At 41.8% G+C, this 24,096-nt stretch overlaps 8 protein-coding genes across 8 annotated transcripts; 5 read left to right on the plus strand and 3 right to left on the minus strand.

The window, feature by feature from the left end:
* The first annotated feature begins 237 nt into the window (after positions 1-237).
* On the plus strand, positions 238-5,901 carry BCR41DRAFT_423828 (hypothetical protein). Its single transcript, XM_022030338.1, has 6 exons — positions 238-391; positions 497-1,212; positions 1,352-2,956; positions 3,067-3,241; positions 3,375-4,835; positions 4,948-5,901. The coding sequence occupies exons 2-6, from the start codon at positions 703-705 to the stop codon at positions 5,850-5,852; spliced, it is 4,656 nt and encodes a 1,551-aa protein (XP_021879178.1). The 5' UTR covers positions 238-391; positions 497-702; the 3' UTR covers positions 5,853-5,901.
* A 45-nt stretch (positions 5,902-5,946) lies between these two features.
* Positions 5,947-6,995, minus strand: BCR41DRAFT_388020 (zinc-binding ribosomal protein; the record flags this gene model as incomplete). The annotated part of the gene is made up of 4 exons (XM_022027954.1): positions 5,947-6,113; positions 6,208-6,393; positions 6,587-6,698; positions 6,921-6,995. The coding sequence occupies 4 exons, from the start codon at positions 6,993-6,995 to the stop codon at positions 6,094-6,096; spliced, it is 393 nt and encodes a 130-aa protein (XP_021879179.1). The 3' UTR covers positions 5,947-6,093.
* A 2,848-nt stretch (positions 6,996-9,843) lies between these two features.
* On the minus strand, positions 9,844-12,607 carry BCR41DRAFT_357674 (armadillo-type protein). The gene is made up of 12 exons (XM_022024936.1): positions 12,385-12,607; positions 12,235-12,295; positions 12,112-12,146; positions 11,903-12,001; positions 11,647-11,778; positions 11,423-11,551; positions 11,097-11,312; positions 10,949-11,005; positions 10,735-10,863; positions 10,338-10,616; positions 10,056-10,193; positions 9,844-9,954 (listed from the first exon to the last, which is right to left on the minus strand). The coding sequence occupies exons 1-12, from the start codon at positions 12,539-12,541 to the stop codon at positions 9,866-9,868; spliced, it is 1,521 nt and encodes a 506-aa protein (XP_021879180.1). The 5' UTR covers positions 12,542-12,607; the 3' UTR covers positions 9,844-9,865.
* A 109-nt stretch (positions 12,608-12,716) lies between these two features.
* Positions 12,717-13,307, plus strand: BCR41DRAFT_129688 (hypothetical protein). The gene is made up of 2 exons (XM_022019480.1): positions 12,717-13,021; positions 13,141-13,307. The coding sequence occupies exons 1-2, from the start codon at positions 12,841-12,843 to the stop codon at positions 13,257-13,259; spliced, it is 300 nt and encodes a 99-aa protein (XP_021879181.1). The 5' UTR covers positions 12,717-12,840; the 3' UTR covers positions 13,260-13,307.
* Positions 13,308-13,547: 240 nt separating this feature from the next.
* BCR41DRAFT_398369 (nucleoporin protein Ndc1-Nup) lies at positions 13,548-15,505 on the plus strand (the record flags this gene model as incomplete). The annotated part of the gene is made up of 5 exons (XM_022028960.1): positions 13,548-13,630; positions 13,732-14,155; positions 14,290-14,968; positions 15,073-15,291; positions 15,390-15,505. The coding sequence occupies 5 exons, from the start codon at positions 13,548-13,550 to the stop codon at positions 15,503-15,505; spliced, it is 1,521 nt and encodes a 506-aa protein (XP_021879182.1).
* Positions 15,506-16,267: 762 nt separating this feature from the next.
* Positions 16,268-18,193, plus strand: BCR41DRAFT_372458 (P-loop containing nucleoside triphosphate hydrolase protein; the record flags this gene model as incomplete). The annotated part of the gene is made up of 3 exons (XM_022026687.1): positions 16,268-16,480; positions 16,701-16,772; positions 16,877-18,193. The coding sequence occupies 3 exons, from the start codon at positions 16,268-16,270 to the stop codon at positions 18,191-18,193; spliced, it is 1,602 nt and encodes a 533-aa protein (XP_021879183.1).
* Positions 18,194-18,336: 143 nt separating this feature from the next.
* BCR41DRAFT_338826 (acyl-CoA dehydrogenase/oxidase) lies at positions 18,337-21,237 on the minus strand (the record flags this gene model as incomplete). The annotated part of the gene is made up of 6 exons (XM_022022127.1): positions 20,499-21,237; positions 20,345-20,415; positions 20,230-20,256; positions 19,247-20,115; positions 18,907-19,127; positions 18,337-18,855 (listed from the first exon to the last, which is right to left on the minus strand). Exons 1-6 carry the CDS (start codon positions 20,826-20,828, stop codon positions 18,337-18,339), a joined length of 2,037 nt encoding a protein of 678 aa, XP_021879184.1. The 5' UTR covers positions 20,829-21,237.
* Positions 21,238-21,469: 232 nt separating this feature from the next.
* BCR41DRAFT_357682 (autophagocytosis associated protein) lies at positions 21,470-24,066 on the plus strand. The gene is made up of 8 exons (XM_022024937.1): positions 21,470-21,865; positions 22,121-22,170; positions 22,294-22,364; positions 22,700-23,046; positions 23,163-23,203; positions 23,317-23,410; positions 23,512-23,714; positions 23,812-24,066. Exons 1-8 carry the CDS (start codon positions 21,764-21,766, stop codon positions 23,885-23,887), a joined length of 984 nt encoding a protein of 327 aa, XP_021879185.1. The 5' UTR covers positions 21,470-21,763; the 3' UTR covers positions 23,888-24,066.
* Positions 24,067-24,096: the final 30 nt, after the last annotated feature.

Below are 24,096 nucleotides of genomic sequence, written 5' to 3' on the forward strand. Positions count from 1 at the left end.
TTGTATATGGGGCGCCTTTTTTTTTTACTTTTTTTTTTTTTTTTTTTGTTGTCGTTTTTGTTGCATGGAATTATATGCGGGAATGCAAGTAAAACTATGCTCTTGTTTAATTTGAGTCGATAAAAATGCATCTTAATATCCTAATCCTAACCTAATCCTTTTAATTAAGGATTGACACCGATGGACCGCATGGCAAAAAGGCTGTTTTATTCCTCTTTTCCTCCTCCCTTTCTTCCTTTCCCTTCAACTCCCTTTCACTCTATCCACTAACATTGCTGATATTGGCATCCTTTCTTCCCCCACCTGCATCCTCTATTTCTTCTACTCCGATCATTTAATACAACTGTGGCAATCTTTGTATTTGTCACAATATTATTATATATTATTACAGGTTAGTGTTATTTTATTATTATCGCTCGCATTTCAACATCTTGCCTTATCGCCTGCATCTGTTCTTACGATGTCCCCGTTTAAATATTAATCTCTCTCACTAAAGCGATTGGCATGGAGATTTTTTACAAGCTTCCACCACGCACACGCCGATCTTTTCTTGCAGGTGTTATCAGACATTTGAGTTTTCATAAACAGTTGGATCATTGATTGTAGACGTTTATTCATATCTCCTATATATCTCAGCCACCTCACTTTCTGCTTGCTCATACTCAATTATCTCCTCATCAAGTGTTGCTTGGCTTTATCTCAATGTCTTTCCCAATATTCAGCTCTACAACATTTTCTATGTCGGCATCCGGGCCTCTATCCTCGGCAACCTGGACAACTCCTGCATTAAATACGCAAGCAGCCCAGCAACAACAACAACAGCAGCAGCAACAGCAGCATCATCACCAACAACAGCAACCACAGCAGCATTATCAGCAACAGCATCCCCAACAAGTGTCCTACCAGCAGCATGAGCTCCCTATAGATAAGACTGGTACTAATGCACGGTTGGATAAAGGACTTCCTGGTGTTTCCCCGGTTGCTGATTCGGGAACCCTCGGTTTTAATGCTCGATCTGCAGCCACATCTGGTGTCATAGGTCCAGAAACGATGTTTCATATGGACCGTATGGACCATTCTTCTGCTGTACACCTCGAAGGCGCTCGCGGGGCACCTCGGACACAGGTGGAATTTTCTCTTCCACATCTCCCAGGCAAGGCTCGCAAGAGACACAAGGTCGCGACATCTTGCAATCGATGTCGTCAAAACAAGGTAAGCGAATAACGAAGCAATGAGCTATTTCTGCTATTTTATAGGCTGTCCACCTTCATACTGTGTTTCTTACTTCACTCTTTTACCTGTTGCCCTTTATTTCATCGTTTTATTTTTTTTATTTTTTTATGATGGCTAGCGCAAATGTGATAGTGGGATACCCTGCTCCAACTGTAAAAAAAACAATGTCGACTGCTTATACACAGATGCGCAGCTCTCACGTACCATATGGGGTGACTCGCCTCTTAGTCAAGAAAAGCTCTTGGGTGTCCCTGCCAATAGACCCAGTGCATCCAAAGGAGGTGCAATCTTGCCTTCCTATGCATTAGCTTCTTCTGGTCCTCATCCATTGTTTTTTGGCTATAATTCAGCTGAGCAGATGGGTTTCCAGAGAGCTCAGCAGGTCTTGTCATCACAATCAAGACAGGTCTCTAAAGCATTGCGTGTTGCTCATCCTGGCCCCCGAAGCACTGTACGGCTCTTTCCGAAGCAAGCACAATCTACAGCTGCTGCAGATGGGAACAGCGAACGCTCTGGTCAGTCCCGAGGAAGAGGATCTAGTCAATTGAGTTTCATATCCTCCATTAGAAATTCATGGATCCTTGGCGGCAGCAGTTCTACAAGTGGATCGCAACAGCATTCTGCACCTCCAGAACAGCAGCCTCGAACATCTTGGCAACAGGATTCGGCGAATCACTCAATCTCATCATCAGTTATGCATTCACAATCTCAAGAAACACAAAGACTGATGCAGCAGGAACAACAGCGACAGCAACAGCAACAGCAGCAGCAGCAGCATCAATCTTATGAGGTCTTGGATAAAGAGAGTAGGCGAGGGCTGCAGAATGAATGTGAATATCAGCACAACGAGAGAAGCTCTGAGCAATCATGTTACACCAAATCTCCTCCGGATTCACAGCCCAAGAGCCCCAATCTATTTCAAGCCACGTACCCCAGTTACGATGGTCTTGCTCTCGGGTTATCTTCTGGATATTCTTCAAGCGGGGTAATCAATTCATCCACTACGCCAGCTTCCGCCGCTTCTGAGTCAACTAGGCTCCTCATTTCGACCGGCGCCAGCGCAGGGGGGGCATCAAATCATGTCGCCACAACACCACACTATACCCAGCAGCAACAACAGCAACAACAGCAACAGCAGCAGCAACAGCACCCGCGTCGCGACCCTGATATACAACATTATCACCGGCACTCGCGTCAGAATGGGTATGATCCAGCATTTGAGGATGCATTCCAACAACTGATGCCTGAAGGAGTCGATGATTCGCGCCATAACGCTATCTATGCGTCTGCAGCCCCACCTTCTGTCGTTGGATCATCAACTTCTTTAGAAGGTGCTGCAAACCTGGAGGGCACCAATGAGATTCCTGCGCTATATCCAGGAGTCCATCGTTTTTACCGCTCCCATCACAGTCATCCTTCCATGCAACCGCCTTTTACTTCACTAGAAGAGGAGGTGGTCATGCCTCCACCGACAGAGGAGGAGATCAAACAAGCATTGAGGATGCAAAAGATCGCACGAGATATGCTTGCAATCAAAAAGTATGATTTTAGCATTTTGCTCCCACGCCACATTTCACAGGAGCAGGACGAGTTTTTTATTGCCAGTGATATATTGCAGTCAACAGCAACTCTAACAAACGGCGGCGATGGCCTGAAAGAAATACCCAGTCATTTAACGTTGTTGCCAAGGGATGCCAACTATCTGGTTGACGCGTTCTTTGAGGTATGTGAGAAAATATGAATCATATGTCCAATATATTTTCCCTTATTATGCTGACAACACGAGTGCGTGTTTTTATTTTTTTTATTTTTATTTTTTATTCCGACCTCCAGCATGCTCATTTCTATTATCCAGTGGTGAACCGTGCAATTGTAGAGTTGCATCTGATGGAGCCGCAAACTCCTCAGGCATTGTTTTTGTTGAACATTGTTTTTATGACGGCTTGTAAGCATCTGGCAAGGACAAGCGACATCAAGCGCGCCATTCAGTTTAGAGAACGAGCAAGAGGTAAATACAATGTCAAGAAAAAAAAAAAAAAAAAAAAAAAAAAAAACTTTCAATCCTCAATCGACGCGACCGTAGGACAAACTCTAAAGTATTCTACTATTTTTGTCGCCCGTCAAATACACGGCCAATTTAGAGCTGCAATTCTATATTGACGCCAAGGTCCGTCTAAGTAGGATGCAGGGCCTTCTCCTCGGCTCTTTAGTTATTTATGGTGTATTCAAAGCAGTCGTAGGTCTAGTACAAGTCTGTGGTGCCTACCATACACTAACCACCAGACATGCTGGCACACCAGGAGAAGAGGACCAACAGCAGGAAGAAAGTGAGAGATTTCAGCCGTTCCCTCAAGCATCTGTATCACCAAAAAATATCATCCCAAATCTTCAGGCAGAGAGTCAAGCTATCCAGTCTAACAAGGGTATCATTCCTGAGGCCGCATATCAAGCAAGGCTCTGGGCATTTTGGGGCCTCTATGTGCGTGATTCGATTTCTAGGCTCTACTTCGGATGGCCACATGGAATCGACTCGATGGCCATCACGGCTGAGCTACCGAAGATTGAGGGCTGCATTGGGTTTGGTGGAAAGCCAAAACCAAGCCATCACCAGCAGCAGCAACAACAACAACAACAACAACAGCAGCAGCATCAACAGCATGTCATCGGAAAGCGAAGGGATTTATCTTACAGACGAGACTGGAAACAGCCACCGGAGAAGAGACACAATGCAGCAAACCCGCCACCAGGTTATCGTAACACAGCACCTGATAGCGATGAAGAAGACGATGAAGATAATGAAGAGGATGCTCAAGGAAGCCATTGGGACAATAAGAGAGGTACTTTCGGATACATTCTTGATGACACCGACGATGATCCGGTTGACCAAAATCGAGAGCAGAGTGCGCGGGTTCCGTTACTGTCTGGAGTGGGTGGGCCTAGAAGCGTTGCCAGTGGATATAGTCTTCCAGGCAGAATCCGAGAAAGTATCGGCGGACCTCATCAACAGTTCCAAGTACTCTCACCCAAAATTTTAGAGCAGCAGTGCCAGCGTGGTGGTCATCTTAACCATTTACGTTATCCTGCTGGCAACACAGGATCCACATCATCATTAGTCGCTCCGGAGGAGCAAGAGCTCAGCATTCACATGGAACGTATGCAAAAACTGTTAGATGCAGAAGAAGATACCACGGACGGTGGCTCATACGCTCGCTTACTATTTTTGGAAGAGATTCGACTATGGACATTAGGCCGCCGTGTCGCATACTACCTCGCGGGTCGCGTAAATCTCATAGGCGTCCCAGCATCAGGTTCAGCATGCCAGACACCTATAGCTACGAATAGCTCCACAACTTCTTCACCTCGATACGAAGCAGATGCGGAGGCAACAGCAGCGACACCAACCCCTGTAGGTAATGGAGACGAGAGTAACAATAATCTGGGAGTTCAAAGTCAATGGTCTGAACAAGCATGGCGTAAGGATGGAGAACTACAGAGTTTACAGGCAGACTTGATTGCCTGGGAGAAGGCGTTGCCGGATTATATGAGATTCCGGCAAGACGTAGATAGTGAGGACGTTAACCACAAGGTGAATGGCAAGATGGGTAAGTTGTCCAAAGGATGAAGAGAGGGCAAAAGCAAAAAGCAAAAAGCAGAAAGAAATACCTGAATGTTCAAGAGATTAAGTATCTCCTTGCATTATCTTTTTCTATCTAGGCACCATGATCATGTCCTATTATACTATTACCATTATGTTACAATCATCGTATCTGCCTATTCAACAATACATTTCATCTCGCAGCAATACTTCATCTCATGCATCGCCCGTCAAGGCCAGCACATCAAGAGATGGTAGTGGTAATAGTAGCACCAATGTCAAGAGCCATAGCCCACAGCCTGCAACCGAAGAACCTATAACTGCATCGTCATCGCCGTCTTTTTCTGCAGCTGGACCGTTTATCTCATTTGGTACACAACCAAACCCATCAACACAACGTCAGTGCACTCACGATCCAGAGTTTTTTAATACAGCCCATCAAATCTGCACGCAACTCTCGAATGTACTCCTTCACCATTTGGAGTTGATGTTGGATTCATATCCAAACTGGTGTTCAATTCAAGCCAAGGTCAATCATGCGATCACGGCCGCCTTGCGTGTCTCGTGTTTGAATGCAAAGCTGAATAGCAACTCTAGTCCGGCACGAGAAGAGGCCAAGGCTGGGTTCAAAATGGGGTCTGATCTATTCAAGCGACTGGCATTATTACCATATCCACTCACAATTCGCGATTGGCCTGTGGAAGAAGATGTACAGATGATGAAGCAGATCGAAGAGGAGTTTAAAGAGATGATGATGACTCAGGAAGAGCAACAAGCTATTCTCCCTTCTTCTTCACTCTCACACACTTTAAGAGAAAGTGGCAGTATTAGGAGCAGCAATACCTCTTCTGGAGGCAGCGGGACCACAGGAACACACGTACCATTAGAGGTAGAGAGTTATTCTAGCGCCCCTGCAGAGGGCGAGACACTTGTGCAAAGTCAAAAACGAGGGTTAATTGCACGACAACATATCTTTGGCGCAGAAGGGGAAGCGAAGTATCGGTTTGAATTCATTCAGACATGAAGAAGCTGTAAATATCTACATATAAATAAATGCATTTCTATTTACTAGTACCACTTTTTTTTTTTTTTTTTTTTTTACTTCATATAAAGTAAAGAAAACTTAAAATACACTTCGCACATGAACGAATGAGAAAGAAAGAGAGAAAAGGGAGGAGGAGACGTGCCCAATCTGGTGGATTTTTTTATTAAAAAATAAAACACAGGCTGAACATGATCGCAATAATGTATTTTTTTTATGGCATTTAGAAGGTAAGAGCCTGGCCTAAAAGAATGAAGGAAAAAAAAAAAAGTAGTTAGAAGACAAGAACTATTATTAAAATATTAACCTTTTTTTTTTTTGTAAGTATTAGTTTTACCCTTCTGCTTCTTGTCACCACCGAGCTCGAAGTGCTTGCAGCGCTTCAAAGCGATCTGGTGCTTGTACTTGCAGACCTGGCACTCAAGACGAAGGACAACCTTCTTGGTGGTCTTGGCCTTCTTGTGGAAGACGGGCTTGGTCTGACCACCATAACCAGACTGCTTTCTATCGTAACGACGCTTTCCTGTTTAAAGAGGGGAAAAAAAAAAAGAAAAGAAAAAGACCATAGAAGACATGGGGGTTTCAGCTGCCTGTTTTTTTTTTGTTGCGACTTCGCATTTCGTTATATCCTCTTTTTTCTTTGAGTTGTTATTGCTGCTTATTTCTATTGTTCTTATTCCAAAAAAAAAAAAAAAAAAAAAAAAAAAAGACGTTACCCTGAGCGAAGAGAGAAGCCTTGCCGGTCTTGTACTGAGAGACCTTGTGGGCAGTGTGCTTCTTGCAGGTCTTGCCCTTGCAGTAGGTGTTTCTGGTCTTAGGAACGTTAACCTGAAAAGTATCAAGATTCGACCAAAAGTACCATGATATGATAAAAAAAAAAAAAAAAGGGAGGAGGTCGTAGGAAATGTTTAGTGATGGCTGAGGAAGAGAAGTAATAATGAAATCCCGACTTTTCCTGTTAAGATCATCCATCTGTACATCATGTCAAAATCGTTTACAAAAGCTGATTGAAGTAGATTTCTTGTCGTCTAAAATCGCTCAATCATAAACCTTGCATGTATCCTTCAAAGGTTGTAATGTCCATGCCTTGCAAAAGTTGGCGATGTAGAGGTTTTTAATGTTCATTGGTTAATGTTTTTACGTTTTTTTTTTTTTTTTTTTTTTTTTTTTTTTTTCTTTTTCCTATCCTCCTTGATGCTGTAAAATAAGTGTTGGACTCATAGTCTTTGTTCAACAAGAGTAAAGAAGCTGGAACGTTGTATCCTGTAACGCTTTTGTCCTTAACACATCATTTCGAAATAGCTCTGAAAAAGAGTCAGATGATTATGCTTCATTCACTGTTTGCAAAAAGTTTAGGTTGGTTCATGTTTGCAGTTGGTGACAATGAACAGAGGTTCCGCCTGTTGCCAATAAGCAAAGTCATCGATGTAAGAAATGTCCTTTGCAGCTTCCTTCTTTTTTTATCATGATATATGGTAGTTGCTGATGGATGCATTAATAAATTGATGGATTGCCTTGACCTCTCCTGTTCACCATTGGATGAATGCAATCCTATTTTTCACTACACAATACCATTTTGGCTGATTTTGTTGAAAGAGGCTTGACTCAGAGGGGGAACTTGTGCTCAATATGAATTCTTGCCATAGACCCGTATCCAAAGCCGCCGACGTTGTGACGGCGAATCTTTTTTTTCTCAGTCTAGGTACAAACATCGACTTTTAATCTCTGCAGCTCCACTTCCACTTCCTCTCTCCCTACCCAAAGTAACGCAAAAAGCAATACCAATAAAATTTAATAGCTTTTTTTTTTTTTTTTTTTTTTTTTTTTGGAGAGGCCTTTATACACATCTGAGAGAAGATGAAGGAGAAAGAAAGTGGAGGTGAAGAGATAAAAAGATTAAGGCACGAGAACTAGCAGAATCACTATGGGACGATCCTAAAAAAAAAAACTAAGAACTCCTGCCAATAAGCAATGTTTATACCTGCCATATCAAATTGACATTAATACGTACCACATAAAAATGAATGGAAATAAACCGTTCAATATACAATCGAAGAGTGCAATGCTAGAAAGTAAGCACTCTCAGAGTGGCCAAAAGAGAAGCTTATTGACTTTGGTTTAAAATAACTATTAAAAGAATCCGTTTAAAATCTTGGAGTAACGCCTGTATAAAGTATTTTACGCAGAGGAAAAAAAGCCATTTTGACACACAGTGGATTATTGTTTTAGTTGAAACGCGTCCAAGGTCAAAATCCTGATGACAAAATGCATGATTCAGCGTTATCGTCGTTGAATGCAAATCATAGAGCCGACATTATAGATGGTAGATTTGTTATCATCAAAAAGATCCTGCCACAGGCGTTGTTGAAGTTGTTCTTGGATTCCAGATTGTTTACATTTAAGGAAGAGATATCGGACTAGCGAAGTACAATCGCCTCGTTAGAGAGTTAGCTGATGTGGCACATGTAGGCCTCAATGACTTCAAGGGCGTACTCTTTGCAAACATATATATCAATAAATGAGGCTTCTATCTCCATTGGTCGTCTATCTTCAATATCCATCTTATCAAAGGGCATCGCCCCGAAGGCGCAGTTGAGATGATTGAGGTATATATCTAGATGCGTGCGTGCAATTATGAATCATACCTCTTGTCACATCTCGAACCAGTCGTGCCATACATCTACCAGGTCATAAAAATAAGTATATACCATCTGATTCTTCTTCTTCCTTTCATTCAAAGAGAACAGTTTATATAGTTTTTTAAAGTGTCATGCCGCTGTTAACATACACGTTCAAGAAACCTGATATTTGATGTTGGTGTACCATTGAAACCCTGTTCAATAGATCACATTTATGATAGGGTACTCATTGCTCTCCAATCCCAATCTTCATTGTCAATCCGGTCAAGGATCCATTCCACTATAGTTCAATATGTCCTGAGTAGGGTTTGGGACGGTATCCCAAACCCTATCTATATGCTTCATTAACTATGGTACGATGTTGCAGGCTTAGAGGCTTAAGTAAAGGCACAGCTGGTTTGTCGTAGCTGAGTACGCCACTCATTAATAGGCTAGAAAACCTAGGATATGCTATAGCTTTGACAACACAAAGCCATTGACGATAATGCTTTATCCAAAAGTAGACAATGACCACTGAGAGCATACCTTGAAGCAGTGTTTGAACCTCTCTAATAGTCTGCCAAACAAAGAATCGAAGTGTAGCAGACATATTGGATCAAAAAGCAGTACACAGTACCTATGCGTCTATGCTCTCCATCATACATATGTAGGGGCGGAGGCACCCTAGCTCCCACACATGCGAACTATGTAGAAAACCTCATCCTACAGTTGTACCTTCCAGTCTGAGATCAACTCGGATGGAATACAACTGCAAATGATAATTACATCTCTTCCTTTTCCTCCTCCTCTTCCGCCACTATCCTCTGTTGCAATCTAAGGTGGAAACTCCTGAGTTTGTAGTTGAATAATTCGAGTGCTGATAATAGCAATATTACATTGTTAATCTCATGTTTTAAATATACCATGGAGGCCGAGGTTACCATTGTTGCGCAAGTAAATGACCTTCAAACTTTGCTGCACTCTTCTTCGGGATCACAATGGCTTTATAATACAGCCTTATAGTGGCTATACACATTAACGAAACAATCAGAGTCGCTTCCACCTTTGTCTAAATTGAGCCATAAATAAATGATTCGACCTTTTTTGTTACGTTTCTGTCGCGCGGTCAAAGTTTGTCATACAAAAGAGGTTAATGACAAAATAAAGTTAAACGAAAACATCGTATCTTTGGATCTGAATCATAGCTCCACTATTTAGGATGATGACGAGTCTACGTATGCACACGAGTTTCGTCCTCAGGATAATGACGAGCCTAGCCTATCCAACCAGGGGAGAAAAATATCGTGTTTTAGGTCAAAATATATAGGAGCGGTGCTTCATATCACACAAGCACGCTCTTTTGGTATGGTTTTTATTCTAAGTAATCAAAACTCCAGAACTATTGGGTGATCTATCAAGCACATTAAGATTAACGCCATATCGAGTCAACTTGCGGTCCAACGTGGCTAATAGTGTAGACAACAAAGAGAGCGAATATAGGCTGCTTAGTGTACTGATGATTCTTTGATTAATGTATAAAAAAGTAAAAAGGTATATTATCACTTACGCGTGAATCTGGCGATTTCTGCCATCACTGCTGCTAGCCGACTTTGTGACAAGTCGCTTGTCCGCTTCTCCATCTGCAAAAATACACAGGTAGCCTCGGCGAGCCCCCGCATGCCTAAAAGTAGTTCCAGATGGTTTCCTGTCGTTCCGCGCAATATATAAAGAAGGAAAAATAGAAAGAAAATAGCATAGGCATTAGATGTGTATCTTGAAGCGAAATAGAGCCGGCTAAATGATGCCTTGATGTAATGCTGCACATAGTAGGTAGCATAGCTAGACATACTGGATCCCCAAATTATCACGAGAATATCCATGATATACTCTTTGGCTGGCAAAATCTCACTTGCAGCTTTAAGTGGTTTCCTCGAAACAGATGAGAGTCCGATGTTGATGACTTGTCCAAATGCGCCAGTCTCTATAAACTGCTGTCGCCATTGGGAGTGTAGAACAAATTCGTGAGCGATACTGAGTGCCCAGTACTTGACATCGTCGTCCTTGGACGCTAGACATTTTCCTAGTCTGAAGCCGATCCCTGCATTCAAAGCTTGAAGCTGAAACGCATCTTGAGAAATATAAAAAAAGAGTTTTTTTTGTCAGCATCTTTCTGTTTGTTTTTTCTTTTCTTTTCTTTTTTTTCCTAATTATCTTTTATTACACTCTTATACGCATATTCCGCGTACCATCCTGTAGCATCATGAACTTGAGAGTCCGTAGCACAATCCTAGAGATATATGCCTCGTCTGCAGCTAGCAACGCATTAATGGATCTACATATGCCTCGCATCTCCTTGAACTCATCTAGTGCTACCCCTGGACATGATGGTAAGGAACAAAATTTAGTATCCGATTAATAAAATAGCAAAAGTAAAAGCTTTAAATCGACTATATATAGTACCTTTGATAGCAAATTCATACATAAGCGCCAAAGCCCAGTATACTAATTCAAAATCATCTATTATCCAAGTAGACAAGGTCAATTAAAAGCATCAAGAAAAATATAGATAGAGGACTAAAAATAAGTCTCTTATACTTGCGATCCTTACCACTACGGATGTAGTTGGCGATCAGAGGTACGATATCATATTCCAACAGATCTGAAAGATACCACCGAACTACAGATTCATATTCAATGGTCACTATCAATCGGACCAGCGATTGAAGACAGATCTTGGGCATATTCGCATTTCCGAATGATAACCGCGACATCTCTGCTAATATCCTGATCATTCCAGCATTAATCAACTGGGGATGTAGCGCATCTACAAAGAAAAAAAAAAGAAAAAAAAAAAAAAAGGAAATAACAAAATAAATATATATAATTAATAAAAAATAAAAAAATAAAAAATAAAAAATAAAAAAAAGGTATTACCGCTTGCCGCTAGTTGATGAACAACCATGAGTGACCAGTATTGAAGTTCGTTAGCTGGTTCAACCTTGATCAAGAACCGTGATAGAGGCTCTAAAATCCCATACTGCACGACTTGTTTCCGCCGATCCTCTAAGTATTCATAGTTTAAAGAAGGTTAAGATAAAATCGAAGTGTTTTACTTTTTCTTGTTTCCATTAAAAAATAAAAGGGAGAACAGCGCTTACCTGATCCCGAAATCAATTCGCATATTGATACTGCAGCGTAGCGGTGTGATTTCTCTCTATTCTTGGGATCCTTTAATGAATTGACCAGAATCAAAAGTGCTCCAGCATCAACTAGAGTTTGACGATTGCTTTCTAAAAGGTTGCTTTCGGTCAATTAAAGTAATACAAGGAAAATTGATCGTAGGGCTACTGAAGAAAAAAAAAGAGAAGAAAGCTTGGTAGTACTTGAAAGGGAAAGTGAAGCTTTCATGCTTACCATTTCTTGTTAGTAATTGAAGAGTTGTAATAGCCTTCCATCGCTCTTCTTCAATATCGGATTCTGCAACGGTATCAAGGATAAACCGTAGATTTGGCTCTAGTTGATGGAAGCATATACCGTATACCAAAATACCTTCAATTTGGATTGTCTTTTATTTTGGTTCAGTCAATTTATAAAATGCATCGTTATATCGACTACTATCATACCACGCATTGCTCGGCTAAGAAGGATGCGGACAGAACTATTGAAGCAGTAAACGCATAAACATCTACACCCAGAACACTTAAATGGCAATACAATATAAGAGAGACATCTTTATCACTTCATACCTCCCCTGTAGCACAATGCTGTCTGACCGTGCAAGTTTTGCCAACGATTCCATTTTGATTTCTATCCATATTTAATGTTTTAATTATTTTTATTATTGCCTTGTCTATCAGCAATTTTAGAGATTGCAGTCAAATTTCTTTTTTACATACTATCCTCAACCATGCCAAGGATATTGCGGGGTTTGGGTGCTTCGCTTTCAAAGAGAGCAGAGGCATGACGCAGGACAGAATATACCATGAATACTAGCGATACTCCCGCGGCAAAGTAAACCATCCTGTCGCCATTCAAATTAGAATTAGACGCCATGTGTGTGAGAAAAGAAGAACATGAAAAGAAAGACAAATGTAATAATGGCCATCATAGATAGACCTTGTGCTCCCATGTAATAAGACCCTGTGTTCATCATGCCTGCCCTTTCGAAGCAATGTGGCTTTGCATTGTGAAAAAAGAAAAAGCTTCAGCATCACACCGTTCCTCCTTGTATAGAGCGACGGCATTGCAGGAAACCACACGGATTTTCCTCTGGATTGTACAGTCTATTCTCATTCATTTCGCGATTCCATATTGGATACAAGCCCATTGTTGTGGGATAGTAGTTCGATATCATGTTGTCTTCAATAGAGATCTCACGGAAGAGGCGCGATCAACGGCCACTGCACTCTCTCACCTATAGGCTCGCTGCGCGTAGAGTTCTTCATGAGCGAAGTATTGCGAATCTTTTGCTCGTCCTTGGATTCTCTTATGTCGCAGCCTTGTCTTCACAGTATGTGCATTTAGGACTCTTTGGTAAAGGATTTTTAACTACAATTGATGATTTCGCTACTTTCTACCTTAAAAAAGAGGACACACGTATAGTCTGCAACTTACTGATCGTACGTTTTTGACGGAATAATCAATGATGATAGGGCTATATAAGGGGCTGTTTTCTCTATACACGCTCGCCTTGACGGGTACATTTTTTTTCTTTGGAGCAGCTCTGGTTGGAGTCAGGAATGCACGAGTACAAGGCAGGTCTATGATTTAAACAACAAAAACTTGGAGTCATCCTCACGAGATCGACATCGATAGCAACCATACAATTGACGGCACTTCAAAAAAAAAAAAAAAAAAAAAAAAAAGTGCCCAGAGAACAAGGCTAATTAACATTGGACTAACAATACGACTTGAACTATGGAATCTTTTTTTTTTTTTTTTTTTTTTTTTTTTCCAAACGTTCACAGTAAATCCCAGGATGTCCCCTACATATTTCCACGACTTGATGTCAATAGCTTGCGATCCCTCCTCATGGGTATTAATATGCTTTTATGCGATCATGGCAAGTGCTCTTCACGCCTTGATCTTGGTGCCATCTAGTACAGGATTAACAAATTACCGCGAGCTTATTGTGTACATCAGGTATGAATTTTCCCAGCTTATTCATAGACGCTTCTGAAATTTATGGGCTGATCCCCTAATGTTAGTATTAATATATGACACATTTATTGTCATTGTTGTAGCGAAAAGGGTATCTTACAAGTCAATGAACGATACATTTTGACACGAACATTTTCTCTCGTCATTGGAATCGCTTATGGAATGAACCATCTGCTGTACCAACGTGATTGGCTTTCTTTCACCGACGTTCAGCTGAGCGCTGTTGATCATATTTTCAACAACTACAGGAAAGGTGTTATTAAAAAGTCTGCACGATTCGCATACCGTCTTACACTCATCTTTTGGTTCAGTTACAACATACTTTTAAGTCGATTTTTGGTGAACATGGCTATGCGATTAGCTGCCGAAGATATCCTTTACCATGCTCCACAATACGGTCCCCGCTGGTATAGTATCGGTTTAGCATTGCGCCTTTTCTTCACAGCTTTCTCTATTGCAGCATTCATGGAATCTGTACATCTTTTGTGTGATCAGTTCTTGTCAAAGGTATTTATAATAATAATAATAATAATAATAATGATAATAATAAAAGTTACTATTAGGTTGATTAAAATAATCCAGGCGTCTCAAAGTATTGCCTCTGACATGAATATGGCGAACTCACTTATCATTAATTATAGAAAATGAATGTCACCGCAAGGTCCGTGGATCCAAATGCATGCATGGCATCAGGGCTGAAAGTAGACGGGTCCAATACGACACCGGAATCGTTGCTAACTTACCATGCCTTCCAGGAGTTGACATATTTAGCAGGACATGTGCCTGGTCGCAGAGTAGATATTTTCAAAGAAGCAACGTGCGTACCATCGAGCTGGAAACAAATTTCAGGGCACTGTATAGAACTTTTGAACAAGGCAGCCAATCGCATTGACGCAGCCTCTAAAGTCCCAACTTTCGCTGCAGCTGTTACACCAACAGACGATTCACATGCTCGACTCAACACAACTGTGCGACGGAGACTTCCACCAGAACAAGGAGGGGCATTCGAGGCTGATATTTTCCGACCTGGCAAACGTCAGAATTTCTTTGATAGTCTCAAGGGTCCTAGTACGGAAGAAATTCTGGCACAGACAAGGATCGAGGCAGACAAATCACTGGCAGATCCAAAGTCGGGTAAAAGGCCTTACTTGGGAGGATCGAGAGATCGTCTAGAGCTGGTGGCTTTCCGTTGGGTCAGTAAAAATCTCCGTGAGTTAGTGTTCAAGTATCCAGAGCTGCAGAAGCAACTCAGCAACATCCCTAATCCAGCTATTTTCCATGCGACTGAGGACTTTCAATTGACCGTTTGGTCTTTTCAGAGTAAAAACTTTGTATCCTTTAGTCTTTCTTTTAATGATGGGAAAACGGGGCATACTCGTATGAGAGACCAACAATGCGACGCTCTTTTGTTAATTTTTTTATAGGCTTGGCCAGGTTAGTAGTGGCTTCATATCACGAAGATCAGTATGGTGTTGTTCAGAAGGATATTCCCAAGATTCTAGAGAGCATGCTCGGTTTGCTCATGTCCCTGGAATATTTCCTTACATATGAAGGTCGACTTGAGCGATTTGTAACTACACCATATTCTGCCCATGTTAATGCTCAAACTGTTGTCAATAGCCGCTCTCTGGCACTTGTTCAAGGTATAGTTCTTTTTTCTTTCTTTTCCTTTTTCTGTAATTGCAGGTTTTCCTTACTGAAGTGTTTATTGGATTTTCCCATGATAACATGCATCTATTAGCTCTCAAGACAGCGATTTACCAGATCGTCATTACATTTCGAGAGCAACTCGGAGAGTTTGTACTGGCAAATACATATGCAGACCGTCTGCGACACTTTGTAGAGTTTGACGACTAAGTCACTAATAGCTTGAATATGCTATCTGTTTTGTACTGTCCAGGAAAACAAAAAAAAAATAAAAAAATAAAAAAATAAAAAAAAAATATCGCTGTATGGTACACATGAAAAAATAAAAATAATTAAAGCACAATGCGCAATGTTGTTTGGCAATGTCTAGCATGAGTGGACTGATCGATGTCCAAAAGTGGCTGCAGGTGGCAATAATTTCTTCTCGATTAAATGATGCTCTCAAGTTTTTTTAGAATTTTTGTAGTTTCTTGGCCCGTCTCTCTCTTCTTTTCCCTCTTTTCTTTCTTTTCTCCCTTTGCTTCTCTTTCATCCACACCTCATCGATCTCTTCCACGACATATCCTCGCTGATTATATTGTCATACTTCTTGGCTGTTGTTATCATACTCAATTTCAGGAACAAGAATAAATCATTAAAAGCCTGAGGTTAATTATACTTCTTGAGTCGAGTGAGAAAAAGCAAGGAGAACTGTTCAGCATTACAGCACCGCATACCCATCTTCGCCACATTAATATTATCAGTCTCTCACCCTATTCACATACACATAAAAAGACAGAGTAAGAAAGCATGGGACACCCAGGAGATAGGAAAAGGAGCTCAGAATCCTACTCAAATGGAATTGTTGCTGGTCCATCGTCATCATCCCTCAACAGAATGTCAATATCGTCGTCGAGTGCTGCAGCGCCACCACCATTGCCTTCCCGACAACCTTCGACGCTACATCGTAATGGCACAAATGCGAGTGTTAACATGGGGAATAAAAGCGGTAGTCATAGTAGCTCCCGACTTTCGACCATCAAGGACGATTACCGAGAGGTGTATCGAGATTTGACTCAAATTTATAAGCGCAAGATCCGGCCATTGGAGACAACATATAATTTTGAAGGGTTTCACTCTGCGCCTCTCACGGAAAGCGATATTCTGGCGAAGCCGATGGTTCTCCTGTTAGGACAATACAGCACTGTAAGGTCCATACATTATTGTTCATTGATAAAGGAAACGAAGAAAAAAAAAAAAAAAAAAAAAAAGAGATAGAGGGAGTAAGGCAGTAAAAAGAGATGCATGAGAGCAATGCGTCGTGCATATTTTCTGAGCGAAAATAGAAAAATAACAAAAAATAACAAAAAAAAAAAAAAAAAAAAAGGTTAGTCGCTAATGATCATAACCTGCATTTTGTGAATAGGGCAAAACGACTTTTATCAAACACTTGATTGAGTCTGACTATCCTGGATCACACATTGGTGTAGAACCAACGGTAAGATAAAACTGACTTTAAAAAGGAGTAACTTTATTTTTGGGTCTTTTTGTATTTAACTAAATCTAATTTTTATTTTCTGGACAAAAAATAAAAATATACAGACGGATCGCTTTGTAGCTGTGATGAATGGTCCGGAACCAAGGGTGATTCCAGGAAATGCTGCAGCAGTCTCTGCAGACCTGCCTTTCCGTGGGCTTGATCGATTTGGACAAGCATTTTTGACACGATTCCAAGTCTCACAATGCCCCAATTCTCTGCTCGAGAACATGACCCTAATTGACACCCCAGGAATTCTAGCAGGCGACAAACAGCGTGTAGAACGCGGATATGATTTCACAAAGACCATTGAGTGGTTTGCACAGCGGTCGGATCTGATCCTTTTATTCTTTGATTCCCATAAGCTGGATATTTCGGACGAGTTTAAGAGTTCAATTGTGGCGCTCAAGGGTCAGGAAGAAAAAGTGCGTGTGATTCTGAATAAGAGTGACATGGTGGATCAACAGCAATTGATGCGAGTCTATGGCGCGTTGATGTGGTCTCTTGGGAAGGTTATTCAAACGCCAGAGGTCATGAGGGTATATCTGTGCTCGTTCTGGTTACATCGCCCAGTGAATGTGTATGAAGATTGCCGAGCCTTGCTAGAAAAGGAACAAACAGATCTTTTGAAGGACCTTCGAGAATTACCCCGCAATGCAGCGATTCGTAAAGTGAATGAAATCGTGAAACGTGCCCGACTGGCACGTGTACATGCATATATCATTGGACATTTGCGTAAGGAGATGCCTGCAGTCTTGGGCAAAAGAAATCGTCAACGAGAGTTGACCCAAAACCTGGAAGGCGAGTTTTTGAAGGTTCAGCAAATTTACAGTGTCCCTGCAGGCGATTTCCCGAATGTAGCAGCATTCCGACAGTGCTTGGAAGCCTATAAGTTTGAAAATTTTGCAAAGATCAGCCAACCAGTCCTCGCCTCTGCTGAAGAGGCCCTTTCAGTAGATCTGCCCAAAATCATGACTCGATTCCCACACCATATGAATAATTTATTAATCGAATCTACGCAAAAGAACCCGTTCTTAGGGCCACCCGGAGCTGAAGGGCATAACAGTAACCTCAACGGAGGTGATACTGTCCCACCGAGCTACTGGCACTTTTCATCCGTAGATAAGGCAGCTGCCCGGCCAATCTTCCTGTCGCTGAACCCCAGAGAAGGCAAGATCAATGGTTTAACTGCAAAGCCCTACCTGATGAGCACAGGCTTATCAGTTGAGGTGCTAGCCAAGATCTGGGCATTAGCAGATTGGACATCTGATGGACACTTGAGTGAAGACGAGTTCGCAGTGGCATTGCATTTAATCCGTGCAGTAGAAAGCGGTGGCGAGAGTGTTCTGCCTGCCAAATTACCCGAGACCATGCTACCTTGATTGAGTTTTTTTATACAACACCGCAATAGCATCCAACACTAATAATAAAAGCAAATCTCCATTTGTCTGTTGGTGTCTTTGTATATTATAATATATTATTATATCTAGAACGGGCTTTTTTTTTTCTTTTTTTTTCTTTCTTTCTAAAGCTTTGGGACTGCAGCGCCATTCAAACGACGGCCCTCTGCAAAAAGATCCTTCAAAACTTCATCAAAGCCCAAGACACCTCCATTCTTGCCCTTATCAACAAGGGTCATTCCGTATTTGGCCCACTCATAAAGCGATTCGTAGACACGTCCATCATACCGTCCAATGGCAGAATTGAGTTGGTTGTCCGAGAAATCATACGCATCTACGAGTCCGATCAACTCGTATCTCAACAGGTCAATCAACTGTTCACGGCGGTCTTTGCACCAGACCTTTTGCTGCCTGGAGACATATCCATCTTCCATGAAATCGCCGGCTTGTTCCAACAGACGATGAATACTGTGCAATTCAAAGAGCATCTTGAGAACAGGCAAGTAACCTTTGGTCACATCACCACCCTTTTGATGAATAGCCTGTTCCTCTTTTTGAATAGCCTCGTAAAAGTTACGGACTAGCATGCCTTCACCATGAGTTCTGGATAACTCGACCATTCGAACTTGAGATTTAGCCATAGCCTCCTCTCCAGCACCGTCCTTGACAATACGGGCCAGGACTTCTTGAAGAACACGGGCCTCACGATGCCAGAATGCAGCAATTAAAGCCTCGCCACTGATGGGCTGTCCTGGGACAATGATGGATTTCTCTTGATCTAAAATGTTTTCGCCACCCTTTTGAAGAGTAGGTTGCAAGCCAGCAGGGACTGAAGACAGATCTTTGGTTTTGAGGGCTTGAAGGATTGTCTTGAGTAACCAACGCGAAGTTTGAAGGTGTAAGATTGTATTTTCACCTAAACAAACATTTGCGAATATGAGAAGAGTAGAAAGAAAAAAAAAAAAAAAAAGTCAGCTTCAAATGGATAGAGTTAATAAATGATAGAAAAGCGATAAAGAATAAAGAGTCTTTTACCTTCCACGGTAACATCCTGTAGGGTTGTGGTCAAGACTTCAACCATTCCTCCGCACCAAGCATAACCATGTCCACCGCAGGAACGACGTACGTCCTCCATATGAGCAGTAGCCAAGTCCGAGATCAAGGCCTTCAAGCCTGAAGAAGTTGCATGGACCTCAGCCATTAGACCTACTTCTCCTTGGATCACGTTCTTCAAGTTCCGCTGATGCATATCCGTCATAACTCGACCGGTCATCAACATTGCATAGCTCAAGGCCAATGAGGTCGTTAAGCGGAAGCGTTGCATACCGTGATCAATAACCTTGACCTCTTCACCCTTTTGAGATGGGATGCGGTCTCCGCCTTGAAGACGGATCATGGAATATCGGATGGCGACCGTCAAAGACTGACCTAGTGCGAAACCTGCGTTCTTGACAATGTTGGCACGGATGGCCACCATGGTTGAATAATTCATCTTTGCGTTCTTGGCAGGTTCGTACTTGCCATCACGAGTGACTCTGGAGTTGCGCATCATCATTTGTTCGCGTGGGATTCGGACCTTATTGATTCGTAAGAAACCATTATCGATGGTGTTGAATCCGATTTTGGGACCTAAATTACCCAATTCAATGCCGGGCATTTCAGCATGGGTTCCGGCAGCACGGATCTGTAATAAGAAGGGATGGACACCATAATCCTTGCCATGAAGGGTCAAACGAGCGTAGATGGCACAATGGGTACTGGTCTGGGCGAGAGCACCAGGCCACCATTTCATAGAATTGAGCGTTGGTGTATCAATCTCAAATTCGTCTGTCTCGGGGATGAAGGTGGCGGTTGTTTCAAGCTTGCGAAGATTGCTTCCGTGAGCCATCTCGGTCTGAACATAACTGGAAAGGAAGAAAGAAGGTATGGAGGTATGGAGGAAAGCGTTTAGTAACGTTGAGATCAAAAATAGTGCAATGGGAATGTCAAAAGATATTGCAGAAATAATAACGCTTTACCATCCAAAAATCTCATAATTTTGAGCCCTATGTGATAAAAAAAAAAATCCTTAGACTTATAACTTTACAAAGTACGGAATGGCAGGGAGTTGGAAAAGTAGTACTTTTTTCTTACTTGGGAAGCCAAATCTTTTGCTGCTCGTCCGTGAGCTGGGTTTTGAGGGTAGGGATGAAAAGTGCCTCATGCTAAGGTGCAGATATTAAGAAGAGTTATAAGTATTTTCAGGTCCTGGTCTCAGTTTTCCTATCAATTCAAGAGATATTATTACCAAGAATTGAGGAGTCGAGTCGCCGATCACCATCATGGCCATCATCATATCATCATCGGACCAATTGTTCTGCTTGCGCATCTCAACTAATTTTGCTGCCTTTTCCAAAGATCGGACGTATTGACGTTCACGGCTCAAAAAGGGTTTATCCGCGTTAGAGAAGACGGGGTGTTGTTCAACCAGATCCCGAGTATGGCGTCGTTTCTCAAAGTTCTCGCCATACAAGAATTGAGAGAGTGACTCAACATTGAACGAGACAAGTGCACGCTCTGAGTTTAGACTAGACACTGTCTTGGAGCGGTCAGAAAGTGGGGGAATGAATGGAGGCATTGTTTGAGAACAGAAGGAATGGAGCGATGGAGAGGAATGGGTAAGAAATGAATGAAGCAATAAGGCAGGATGAGCAAGGAAAGAAGAAAGAAAGAAGGAGAGAAGAAAGAGGAAGTAGAAGAAAGAAGAGGAACCGGAGTTGACTGAAGGTCTTCACCTCCAACATAAACCTTGAATGTGTGAATGTGTGGAGTGTTGGATAGAGCAATCGATGGCTCGATCGAGAAGTATCACAACAACCGCAAAACCAGAGAAAATTCGGCCGGACGAAACTCTGAGTGACAGCTATTAATACGCCAACTATTTCTCCGTACCGCGCGACATCCGATCATAGCCGGACAGCTCTACCACTACCATAATTTGTGTGGGAGATAGGAGGTAAAATTGTGTTGGTGGCGAAGGTGTCTTCTTCTATCGCTTAACGGGCAGGATATAGACCGTTATGGCACTGGGCCACTGGGATCATTTTCGCCAGGTAGACTGCATGCAGAGGTGAAGTCGGTCCTCCACACGTCTAAATATCAATCGTCTCCTGAATGAAAGATATTCAACAAATGCCAACAGCTGGTATGCACCGACTCCAAGAAGACCTCCGTTTTTTCAATCACTTGGTCAGGTGTCCTCTCGAGAGTAAGAATGGCATTAGAATTTAGAAAGAAACAAAAAAAGACAGGCACAACATCCTCCATATCCCAAAGCAAAAAAGCTTCACCTGGAAAGCACACAATTGCTTTTACCTCTCCTTTCTGCTCTCTCTCTTTTTTTTTTTCCCAGTCCCATCTTACTTTCACACAAATACAAATACACCTCACACCAACAGTCAATATCACCAACACCAGTCAACGCGCATAATTTGCTTCAATTGCACACCAAAATAATAACGACAAATATAAAGACATTCTATTCACGCTTCCTCATTCCCTTTTCACTTTCTAATGAACTCCGTACAAAACATCTTCTTCGGCCTCCGCGAGTACTTGAGTCCTGTCCTCAAAAATTCAAAATTCAAAGAGACCGGTTGCATCACACCTGAGGAGGCAAGTTCTTTTTTATGTTTTTTTTGTCATCTCTCTCTTTTGCAAAAGCAGGTGTACGCTCTTTTCTTGCATTGGCTGGCAAAACATGCAAAAAAAAGTCTCCTTAGAAGAAGACTGCCGGCAATGCTGCGGCACATTAATCCATATTAGTTTCAATAGTCATAAAGAAACATGTCATAAAAAAAAAAAAAGCCATACGCGTCGTCAACTAACCCTGTTGATTACTCGTTGATTTCCCTTTTGTTCTGTTTTTAGTTTGAAGCTGCAGGTGATTTTTTGGTGTACAAGTGTCCAACGTGGAGCTGGTAATACATTGATACTTGTGTTGACTTTGACAACGTTTGTAAAAGGGCTGCATTGTTGTAGGCTGATGCTGTAACTCTAACGGTCTTTACATATTATTTTGCGACATATTCAATTATTCATAGGGAAGGCGGTGAACCCAGCAAGAAGCGCGACTACTTACATCCGGATAAGCAATTCTTGATTACTCGCAATGGTATGTGTTCTAGTTTGCCTTTGTAATTTTGCCATTCCGGCAATGCAACCCCACCGTGTGTATGCCCTGGGACCCATGCGTTATTATTTCGTTGAGCATAAAAAAAAAAAAAAAAAAAAAAAAAAAAAAGAATAAACTCGTGACCATCGTCCAACAGGAGACGAATTTCAAGGAGCCTGACTAATTCAGAGGAAAAAATGGGAGTGGAGGATGCTGACGGAAGACAAATGAAACGAGCTCCGCTTGCATGTGCAACATTGTCAATACTAACTTTTCATTTTTCACTTTCAATGGTATCTCCTTTTTATGGTTGTGGTTGTGTATATATGATATAGTACCATGCCTGCGTCGTGTCAAGCAAATGGAATATACGGACGAGGACGCTGAAACACAGATCGAAAGTGATGGCGCCGATGCTTGGGTGATGTCCCACAGTTCGCGTGTAGCAGGAGGCCCCATCGAAGAAATTGCTGGAAGTATGGATGAAGACGAAGACGAGGAGGCCGAAGCTGAAGCTGAAGCTGAAGCACAAGCAGCCATTAAAGCCATGGGTCGACTTAACTTGCAGGAACAGCAACTCCATGATGCTGCAGAACAGGATGATGACGACGAAGATCTTCCCGATATGGACGACATCCCCGACATGGATGACTATGAAGACCTGGAAGAAGAAGCGGACCCTGTAAGCCTTGTTTGATACGGCTATCCTTTTTTTTTTTTTTTTTTTTTTTTTTTTCATTTAAAGAAAAAGGCCCATTGGTGCATCACGCTAATACTAAACCTTGATGACGGAAATAGGCTACACTCGCTCCAACTGTTCCTACAGCAGTCGATCCTGGGTATGTTTTTTTTGTACATATTTGCATAGCGTACGACACTCAATGTTACAACATCAGCAATTCATGGTGTTGTTTGACTGATCCAACTTTCTGTTTTGGCTTGTGGTACACAGCGACAAGATCTTGAACGTCCGAACGTACGATGTATTCATTACATACGATAAATATTATCAAACACCCAGAATGTGGCTCTTTGGTTATGATGAGGTACAGACGTGGAACTAATGGCGACATTTGTCATCATTTATTCCAGGATCACATAAACTGATAGTTGTTTCCATTCTTTGCATATGCTACAACTTGAATAGCATCGTCGACCTCTGGTATCTTCACAGATCTTTGAGGATGTTTCTCAGGACTATGCCAAGAAAACTGTCACCATCGAGACTCATCCACATCTCAATATGTCATTGGCCAGTATTCATCCCTGCAGACATGGAGCTGTGATGAAGAAGATTATTGAGAAGGTTGCAAATGACGAAGGGAAGGAGGAGCCAGTCCGTGTTGACCAGTAAGTCAAAAGGGAGGAGGTTATTGAGCAGTATGATCGGATTAACATGTTTCTACAGATGGAATACTAATTGTTTTTATTCTCTTTTGCTTTTTAGGTACCTCATCATCTTCTTGAAGTTCATGTCGTCTGTAGTACCTACTATTGACTATGACAATACCATCTCTGCGTAAATGGGCATTTAGCGGGACCTGAAAATAGTCATGCATGGGGACCATATAGCCACGTGTCCTGACATTGTAGCTAGAAGCTGTATGATTGCGTTTCTTTTCCTTTACTATCTTGCTTTTCCTTTTCATTCATCGCACGCAAACCCCCATAAAGAGTTGTATCACAACGGTATTCGAAGCCAAATATGTATTATTTTACTCTAATTATTTAT

The sequence above is a fragment of the Lobosporangium transversale genome (assembly GCF_002105155.1).
Source record: "Lobosporangium transversale strain NRRL 3116 chromosome Unknown BCR41scaffold_31, whole genome shotgun sequence".
Taxonomy (NCBI): Eukaryota; Fungi; Mortierellomycota; class Mortierellomycetes; order Mortierellales; family Mortierellaceae; genus Lobosporangium; species Lobosporangium transversale.

Bases quoted from the DNA above. Each gene is read 5' to 3' on its own strand.
- BCR41DRAFT_423828 (XM_022030338.1), top strand. From the start codon at position 703: ATGTCTTTCCCAATATTCAGCTCTACAACATTTTCTATGTCGGCATCC. The intron at 2,957-3,066 runs GTATGTGAGAAA...TCCGACCTCCAG, and splicing joins TGGTTGACGCGTTCTTTGAG to CATGCTCATTTCTATTATCC. The intron at 4,836-4,947 runs GTAAGTTGTCCA...TTTTCTATCTAG, and splicing joins CAAGGTGAATGGCAAGATGG to GCACCATGATCATGTCCTAT.
- BCR41DRAFT_357674 (XM_022024936.1), bottom strand. From the start codon at position 12,541: ATGGCGTCTAATTCTAATTTGAATGGCGACAGGATGGTTTACTTTGCC. The intron at 11,552-11,646 runs GTAAGCGCTGTT...ATGAATACTTAG, and splicing joins CGAATTGATTTCGGGATCAG to AGGATCGGCGGAAACAAGTC. The intron at 10,194-10,337 runs GTATGTCTAGCT...GCGGAACGACAG, and splicing joins CGTGATAATTTGGGGATCCA to GAAACCATCTGGAACTACTT.
- BCR41DRAFT_129688 (XM_022019480.1), top strand. From the start codon at position 12,841: ATGTTGTCTTCAATAGAGATCTCACGGAAGAGGCGCGATCAACGGCCA. The intron at 13,022-13,140 runs GTAAAGGATTTT...CAATGATGATAG, and splicing joins TGTGCATTTAGGACTCTTTG to GGCTATATAAGGGGCTGTTT.
- BCR41DRAFT_357682 (XM_022024937.1), top strand. From the start codon at position 21,764: ATGAACTCCGTACAAAACATCTTCTTCGGCCTCCGCGAGTACTTGAGT. The intron at 23,047-23,162 runs GTAAGCCTTGTT...TGACGGAAATAG, and splicing joins TGGAAGAAGAAGCGGACCCT to GCTACACTCGCTCCAACTGT. The intron at 23,411-23,511 runs GTACAGACGTGG...CAACTTGAATAG, and splicing joins GGCTCTTTGGTTATGATGAG to CATCGTCGACCTCTGGTATC.